At 45.3% G+C, this 9,429-nt stretch overlaps 1 protein-coding gene across 1 annotated transcript in view; it reads right to left on the bottom strand.

The window, feature by feature from the left end:
* Positions 1–1,335: 1,335 nt before the first annotated feature.
* DGKI (diacylglycerol kinase iota) overlaps positions 1,336–9,429 on the bottom strand; it is a 246,116-nt gene continuing 238,022 nt past the window's right edge. Inside the window, exons 31-34 of the mRNA XM_060279941.1 lie at positions 8,636–8,756; positions 5,839–5,875; positions 2,177–2,276; positions 1,336–1,614 (exon numbers count right to left, since the gene is read on the bottom strand). Of these exons, the coding sequence (XP_060135924.1) occupies positions 1,498–1,614; positions 2,177–2,276; positions 5,839–5,875; positions 8,636–8,756 (375 nt within the window). The 3' untranslated portion in view covers positions 1,336–1,497. The remainder of the gene's footprint in view (positions 1,615–2,176; positions 2,277–5,838; positions 5,876–8,635; positions 8,757–9,429) is intronic.

Here is a 9,429-nt window from a genome sequence, read left to right as displayed (position 1 = left end):
TTGTCCCATAATTATTGGGATCATTTTTTAATTTTACTTCTGTATGTCTGAATGGATACAGCAGTTGCTATTCTCCACCATAAGGGAATTTTAGGCTGCAATCCTGAACACGCTTCCCTACTGAATTAGGAGAGACTTGAGCAAACACACTTAGCACTGCGCTGTCAATATATGCATGTTTTGTGTGTGTGAGAGAGAGAGAGTGAGTGAGAAAGAGAGAACAAGAGAGAGAGAGAAAGCAAGAGAGAGATTTATGTGACTTTCCTCCCTTTCTTGTTGCCAGCAAGCCAAGTTTTGACAGCAAATGTTTTCAGTTTAGTTTCAAGTAGTCATTAAACGCAAAAGCTGAAGTTCATTAATCAAATACTCTGCATGGCTATTTATTTTTCTCTGATCTCTTGCAGCCTAAAAAAATGTTTTCTCAAGTACCCAAATGTGGCTAATTCCAGACAAGATTCAGGACAAAGCATGGCCAGCTTGTTGTGGTCAGCAAAGAGGGAGCTGAGATGTCTTACTAGAATGGCCCCCAAAGTGACTATGATGAGCACAGTTTCTCAGGGGAATTCAACACATCCATAGGTTGTGATCAGATTTTGCCAAAAACAAACTCTGAAGCAAATTTGTGGAGGTTCCTCCTGAGACCAAACATCTGGGAAAGGATGCCAAAGGAATTTGAGTAAGAGGAGCATACTCTTTGAGACAAGTCTACATCCTGACCTAGTTCTGTAAGGTCCACCATTACATTGTAGCCTTTGTGCTCTCTCAAATTCATAATACATTTTGTGATGGGTTCCGAAACAGCTCTGGTGCGTATTCAATATGGCAACGATCTGGCAATGCAATCTCTGAAGGACAATGAGGCGAGAACTTCTTATTTAGAGGTGCAGCCTTGCCAAGGAAACCCAGGGCTCACCACAAAGCGTTGCCTTCCTCCCGAGCAGCCATGAAGATTTAGCACACCGATAAGCAAACACCACTTTACAGAGGTGCAACTGTGGAAACTGAAGGGGAAGGAATGTGGAAAGCAAGCGTGAAGAGGGAAAAATGTTGGGTCAACATAAGGAAATTCAAAAGGTTCAGGGCAAGGAGTTGTAGTAGGAAAATGTTTGGTGGGATTATGGATATCTGTGTTACTTTGTTTCTTCCCCTGTACTCTTCCTTCCTTCCTTCCTTCTTCTTTTTCCAAGTAATTTCTACAGAGGAACACGGGAGATGTTCATGCTACTTGCTGAGAGCAGTAATAGCAAGTTTCCTTGGCCCATGGATTCCACAGACCTTTGAGTCTCCTATTACCCCGCAGGCTAACATCTGGGAACATGGGAGTTCCGTGGCAAGTCTCCGTAGCCCTTAGAAATTGGTGGCATCTTCTCCGATATTTTGCATGAGAGCGAGAGATGCATGGATTCCATTAGCTCCTTCCTCACATGACACCCGAGAATGCCTCAGGTGTAGCCTTGTGATCTCCTAGGGTTTTATCTCTCTCACACACCACAAATATCACACTGCAGTCTCTAGGTCCTCGTGGGGAACCACTTGGTGGTTCGGATGACTCTCCAAATATGAGGCTAGATCTGGGTCCCCAGCCTTCTGCGCCCTGTCTCGAGGTGTCCTGCCCTACAATGAGAGAGAGACAGACAGACAGACAAAGAGAAGAGGGGCTTAGAAATAGCCTGGGGAACAACACGACACAACACTGAGCAGCATCAAACCAAACAGATGCTTGGTTTGTTTGGCTACAACAAATGCATTACCTTCTGATGTGAATAACTGAAATTAGAATAGTATCCCATGTAGCCCTATTGACACAGCCCCATTGTGTTTATTTTTTGTAATGGTGGGCAGGTAGGTAGTTAGATGAGTCATCACACAGAGCAACCCACCAGCTGTCTTTGGTTTGATTGGTCACAAAGGTTTAAAGCAACGGTAGTCCCTGTAAAGAAACTGATTTGCTAAGAGACCGTAGTCTCAAGCATACTTACTTGGAAGTAAATTAATTATAATGAATGTCTGTGAGGGCCTTTCCTGAAACAGTTTGTAAATGAATGAATAGATAAATAAATAAATAAATAAATAAAATGTTCACTTGGCACTTCTCAAATACGCTTTTGCCGTTTCTCTGGCTGAGTTGGATGCATGTCCACAGCATTGTTGAAATGGGTTTGTTTGGTTTGGTTACCTTGGAATCCGTTTTCCTCAATGACGCTCCTGCCTCCACCAATAACTGGCAGATGCCACGGTGGCGCTGGCAGGCTGCCTTGTGCAGTGCCGTCTCACCCCTGTGTGTGTACAACAGAGAAAACTATCAATAAAGAAACACCTTTTTTTTTGCTATTAATCACTTTTACCCGGGCACCCTTATAAATACTGCTGACACAGACACTTTTTAAAGTCTTGATCTCTGGCCCCTCGGTGCTGTCAGTTGTGTTCATGGATTTATTTATTTATTTATTATTATTATTATTGTGAGGGACAAGGGGTATCGCGAAGCCCCTCCCCTCCTGAGTTCCAGCCCAGCCCCGAGCGAGGCTGAAAAGAGGGAAATCTCCAGCTCAAGTGGGGAAACAGGAAGTGGTGTCTAAGGCTCTGGCAGGGTAGAAGAGCCATCGTCCCAGGTGGGACAGGAAGGGGGAAGGAAGGGGGGCAGACCCGTCCCCCCAACTCCGGAACTGCGCAGAAAGCGTCGGGGGAAGAGGATGGGTCTCCCCAAGTTGTTATGCTGGCGCAAGACGCGCCAAAAGCCACTTGGAGGTTCTGATTCAAGCTGAGCAGATGTGTCTTTGTAAATAGCACTGCCATTAGCACTGTAAATACTCAGCACCAATAAAAGATAAAATGCAGAGCTGTGTAGAGTCGTTACTCTGAAGTAGCCCACTCCAGCCACCGTGACAATTATTATTATTATTATTATTATTATTATTATTATTATTATTATTATTATTATTATTAGCATGCTTAAAGCAATGTACTGAATGCCAAGTTGCTGTCCAGACTGAAGCTCCAGTTTAAACCAGCTACAAGAATGCTCCCCCCTCCCGCCCTGTTCAATGAATTCTGTCACTGAGCAAACAGTAGTGAGCTTCCCCCTTTCCTGCCTCTGAGTTACCCCCCCCCCCCCACATCCTCTGGCCAGTCTGTTTGGCTTCGGCCAAACAGTGCTCTTTAAAAATGTTTTTGAAAAAACACTTTAAATCGGGAATCATTTATATCACACAGTTCTTTGTCTTTTGGGACTGAGTGACACACTCCAACTTGAGCACTCCAACAACCTTTTACATCATCCTGGGAAAAATATATATGCATTATGTCGAAACTTCGGTGCTCCGATTTAAATTAATATCAAAAGGCAACTTCAAGGCCATGTCTCCGCTTGGACTTGAATCAAAGGCTTTAGCAGTGCCTGCAAATGCAAAATTGTAATTCTCATAGGCTGTCTAATGGACAGGTTATTTGAGTCCCCGTTTTGGAACCTTTGCAGGTACAGAAGGGAATAAATTGTGCCTTCCCTTTTCAAAGGCAGAGAGATGCTGGCATAAGTCTATTACAGTAGTTTTCTTTGCATTGCTCATTGCTTGGAAGCATCGGAGCTCTAGAGTTCTTGGGAGTGCTTTTTCTCTTACTCTCCCTTTTCTTTTCTTCCTAGGCTATTGCAGCAGCCATCAAAAAGACACCAGAGGGCATTAATTAATCTAGTACCACATATGAGCTAAGCACTTTGTGTTTAATAGGAGGGATGAATGATGCCACTTAAGAAGATGTTTCAGAACAGGATTCTTGGCTCCCAGAATTTCTGATGGGTTTTACAAGGGTGCGATTCACTTGTTGGGAATGGGCTTTTGGATGTTTCCTAAACTGGATTCTGCAATAGGCGGGGTGAATGGATTTCGTATCAGATACAAACAGGTTCAGAATATAATGCATCAACATTCAGATAAGAAGATGCAAATACAGAGATTTTGATAGTCACAGCATAACACCCGATGTAAAAAAAACCCCAACACCAACAATGCTTTTTTCCATTTTTCAAATTCACGTTTCATCAAAGCATATTCTGAGACAAATTTTCACTTAACTTCAATGCTAGCTCTATAAAACAAAAACAAAACTATATTATACCCTTTTCTTTTCTTCAGACAATGGGTGCAGTGAGGAGAAACCAGATATTATTTCCAGAACATTTCTGCTAAAAAGACTAGGATAATATTTGCAGAAAACACTGGGGGGGGCAGGGCAGGGGGGGAGAATTAATACATGACTAATGTCACATACACAAATTCATAGCTGCATTAATTAATCTGGAGTAACTTCTACTCCTGGGCTCCTGTCTCCTTTTCTGATTTCACCCCCCCCTCCCAATTTATTCCACAGAACTCAAGACAGCATACGTAGGGCTCCTGGTCAACCCCCCATCTAGGCTGTGACCATAGACATACTTTCTTTACTTCAGCAAGGCTGTTGTGTCATTTGGCTTTCATCTACATATGGGGACTAATGACTGTTATGGATTAACAGGGGTAGCCAAGAGGGTGCCCTCCAGAGGTTGGGAACTCCAACTCCCATCAACCCCAGCCAAGATGGCCAATGATCAGGGATGAAAGGAATGGTGTCTGTAACATCTGAAGGGCACCACACTGATTCCATTTATTTATTGATGCTTTTGAATTATGGTGCTGGAGGAGACTCTTGAGAGTCCCATGGACTGCTAGAAGATCAAACCTATCCATTCTGAAGGAAATCAGCCCTGAGTGCTCACTGGAAGGACAGATCCTGAAGCTGAGGCTCCAATACTTTGGCCACCTCATGAGAAGAGAAGACTCCCTGGAAAAGACCCTGATGGTGGGAAAGATTGAAGGCACAAGGAGATGGGGATGACAGAGGACGAGATGGTTGGACAGTGTTCTCGAAGCTACCAACATGAGTCTGACCAAACTGCGGGAGGCAGTTGAAAACAGGAGTGCCTGGCGTGCTCTGCTCCATGGGGTCACGAAGAGACGGACACGACTAAACAACAGCAACATATACAGTGGTACCTTGGTTTAAGAACAGCCCTGTTTACGAACTATTTGGTTTACAAACTCCGCAAAACCGGTAGTAGTGTCCCGGTTTGCAAACTTTACCTTGGTCTAAGAACGGAATCCAAATGGTGGGAAGCTTCATTAGGGAAAGCACGCCTTGGTTTCAGAACGGTTTCGGATTAAGAACGGACTTCTGGAACGGATTAAGTTTCATAAACCGAGGTATCGCTGTATTGTACTGCCTTTCTCCTCCAAGGAGCACAAGGTGGTGTACATTGCTCTCCCCTTCTCCTTTGTATCCCCATAACAACCCTGTGAGGTGGGCTTAGACTGAGAGACAGTGATTGTCCCAAGGTCACCCAGTGAGCTTCATGGCTGAGTGGAGGTTCAGACCCTGGTTTACCAGTTACTAGTCCAACACTCTAGCCACACTGGCTTGTCTGCCCTAGATTAGAATCTCCATTTCAGTATATACTACAAAAGAGAGGGGAATAGTACACCTATCTTTTCAGTGTCTACTCTCTGTTTTTTATGCATTAAGCACCGGAGTTCACAGTACAAGAGGGAAGTTAGAAGAAGCTAGAGAAAAAGATCTGCATCGATCCATGTGAAGCTTGCCCCTTTATCTACATTTGCTTTGCAGTTTAGGAAAGACATTATGATGCAACTGGAAAGAAACACCAGGAAGCCACTGCTTTTGGGGTTATTTTAAGAGGCGCTGTTTGCTTGGTTAAAAATAAATAAAGGAGACCAATGCAATGCACACACCTAAAAGTGAGCTGGAATGAAACCAATGGAATAGAAGAGCCAAGTGGGCAGGACTTACGTTTCACTGTCTGTCATATCCAGTAACTCAGAAGGACCTGTCAAAGGAAGCAAGGCAAATCACATGGCCATCCTCAAGTTCATCAACACAAAATGGGTTCCGATTCAGGGGCATGCTGAGGATTTTCACTTCCTTCCCCTTAAGGTGGTATACATCAATGCACTAAGTGGAATTAATCCGTAATAATAATAATAATAATAATAATAATAATAATAATAATAATAATAATAATTTATTATTTATACCCCGCCCATCTGGCTGGGCTTCTCCAGCCACTCTGGGCGGCTCCCAACAGAATATTAAAAACATGATAAAAGATCAAACATTAAAAACTGCCCTAAACAGGGCTGCTTTCAGATGTCTTCTAAAAGTCAGGTAGTTGTTTATTTCCTTGACATCTGATGGGAGGGCGTTCCACAGGGCGGGCGCCACTACTGAGAAGACCCTCTGCCTGGTTCCCTGTAACCTCACTTCTCGCAGGGAGGGAACCGCCAGAAGGCCCTCGGCGCTGGACCTCAGTGTCCGGGCAGAATGATGGGGGTGGAGACGCTCCTTCAGGTATACTGGGCCGAGGCCTTTTAGGGCTTTAAAGGTCAGCACCAACACTTTGAATTGTGCCTGGAAATGTACCGGGAGCCAATGTGGGTTTTTCAAAACCGGTGTTATGTGGTCTCGGCGGCCACGTGCCTGAATGGAGCTTACTCCCAAGTAAGGATGCATAAATGTGATATATTTAAAGGAGGTTTGAAGCACACACACACAGCCCTGACTGTAGTTTATCTTTGACAGAGCTATAATTCCCAGCATGCTTAGCTAACCACAGTCCCCAGGATTCTTTGGGGTGAGGAGGTGCTTAAAATGTATAGTGTGCATACAACCTAAATGTGCGTGGGATTTCAGCCTTTTTTCTCAAATGCTTGCCTCTCCAGCAACCATCTCATGCCCCCCCCTCTGATTCCTCCCCTTTTCTGGACCTCGCTTTCTTATATATATCAATCTCCCCTTTGCTGCCAGGCGACCATTCCAAATCCTCCTCTGGCTCAGGACAAAAGCCACACAGATGTGGGAAAGGCTGGCACTGGGGAAAGCTAGTGGCACTGTCATCCTGCCACAGCAGGGAGCTGGCTGCTTTTACCCAGGGACAAGGAGCAAAGGAAAGGGGGGGAAGGCAAGGAGAAAGGGAGTGCCAACTAACCCAATGGAAATCCGGAAGGGAAATGCATGAGTGAGATTTCTATCAAGGAAAACAGCAGGGAGGGAGGGGGGAAATAAAAAACAAAACGGGGAAAGAGAGAAATGTGCAGGGAGGTGGAGAAGTGAAGAAAAGGATCAGGGAATTAAAGGAAGAATGGCGAGGGGAATCTCAGCTGAAAAGAGCTCAGAAGGGGAAAGCAATGGGAGGGTGCCCTGTGGGGACCACTGTCTGTCCTTAACAACTCCAATTGTCAGCCCGTCTCAAATTCATAATTCTTTTCCCTTTATCCTGCCTTTAGCTGCACCACACACACACAAACACACACACACACTGGTGGTTTCCCAGGAAGCAAAGCACAGGAAAATCCCTGTGGTGCTGTGTGTATGTGGGCCAAGAAGGTGGGGCGAAGATGTGGAAAATCAGGCATCTGCCCCCTCACAAGGAGACAAAAGAGGAAGCTAAAGTTTCCCATTTCAGCCAGATTTCCAAACAACATGGCACCCATAAATGCAATCCCCTCCTTCCCAATCAACCCTCTTTCTTAACACAGAGAACATTAAGCCTCTGTCTTCCAACCAAGAATAATGTAGTTACTCAGACCCTCTTCACATGCACTCCAAGCCACGGGAGATGCATTTCTCCCATCCATCTATGTCATGTGTGAATATGCAATCCCGTGGGTGGGAGCTGGCAGGTGGCGGAGACCCATACAATTGATTCTGCTTATGTGGCTGCACTAATAATGAGGGCTGTGCGTTTGATCTGGAGGAACCTCAACAGCCAAACTAAACCGAGGAGATTCATCTAGCAACTTGCAAGAGAAACTAAGCAATGGAAGGAGCCCAGGTCTGCTACTTTGTATGTTGTTGTCAAAAAGCATCTCCCAGGCTGCAAAGAGCCCTGCACTGGTGCAAGGGAGCCCAGAGTTTTCCTTAAAAAAATTCATTGGAAAGGAAGTCCAAGCAGATGCCATTGAGCACCTCACTAGTATAAGATAAATGCAACCTCCCCATCCCCTATTATTATTCCCCCTTGAAGCTCCAGTCACTCATCCCACGTTCTTCAGAGGCATGTACTGAGGCCACCGCCTTCAAATGGTTGAAATAGGCCTGCTGCTAAGGTCGCCACAGCACCACATCAAAATGCATGGCTGTCGGCTGAAGAAGTGCCAATATGCTTCAGCCTTCCCAAGGGGAACATACGAAACCAGTTGGTCAGAGATTTTACCCCTATTCATGCATCAGTTGCATGAAGGGGGAGAGAGATTGTGCTGATTGCTCTCCTTCCAGTGTCATGTCCCAGGGCTGCAGGCAGTATCGGTGACACTCTTAGTTCCATGTTAGTTCATCATGTTGTTATTGAACAAATAAGGTTTGTGGCGAGACACAAACCAACACATGTGTGCATCACTGGCAATAATGGTTCTACAACACCACTACCAAGTGTCTGAAAAGCTATTGTCTGTGCACTTTGCCAATGGAAGGGCTAAACTGAGTGATTTTTTATTATTATTTTTACATCCATGCCTTCCAACCAGGTAATTGATGAGACCCAATAAGGCACCTTGAATGTGAAGAGCTTGGCACCCACCCCCTCACTCACCGTGATCTAGGATGTACTTCACAATCTCGCCATGCCCAGTCTTGGCTGCGTGGTGAAGCAAGGAACAGTGGTCAGGTCCCTGGATTAACAGATTAGCTCCTTTTTTGCAGCAGTCTATGAACTGGAAGATAAATGCGTAGAGAAAAGTCTAAGTAATGTGAAGTTGTGGTTTCCTTTTGCAGATGTGGCCTTAAACAAATTGCATTGCTAAAGCAGAAGTCGCTGTTGGGCAAATGTTTGCTGGGCTTCCATATAAAATAGGTTGAACAATGGCCTATTAACTTTGTGTTAAATTTATTTGTAACTGAGGTGAGGAACCTCTGGCCCATTGGGCTATTTGGCCCCACCATGTCTCTCCATTTGATCCACCAGGCCATTTTGGACAAGCCACCACTCACCTGTCCTGCACCAGGGATCATATATGATGTCTGGTATGGAGCAGGTCAAGCTCCAGCTGGGCTGGAAAGGGGTTTGCAGGCACCACTGATCACTGATGGGTAGCACCTGCAAAAGCCTTTGCAATGAACTTTGAAGCCTTGCCCATCAGCTGATTGTCAGGGCTTCAACACGCAGCACAGGCCTCTCTGAATACACCAACAATCAGATGTAACCCCAACAACCTTCAGCATATCAGCCCATCCTCCCTAGGCCAAGTGAAAGTCCCGAGAACTGGTTTGCATGCAATGGTCATAGAAAATTGCTGCACAAGGGCGTACCCACCATGCGGCAAGTTAGGGCAGCTGCCCTACTCTAGAAGCAGGGCTGGTGGGCAGAGGCGGAGCACAGCCCGGCGG

Source organism: Zootoca vivipara, chromosome 10 (genome assembly GCF_963506605.1).
Source record: "Zootoca vivipara chromosome 10, rZooViv1.1, whole genome shotgun sequence".
NCBI lineage: Eukaryota > Metazoa > Chordata > Lepidosauria > Squamata > Lacertidae > Zootoca > Zootoca vivipara.
Note: the sequence above shows the minus strand (reverse complement) of the source record. Positions and strands in the feature narration are given on the sequence as shown.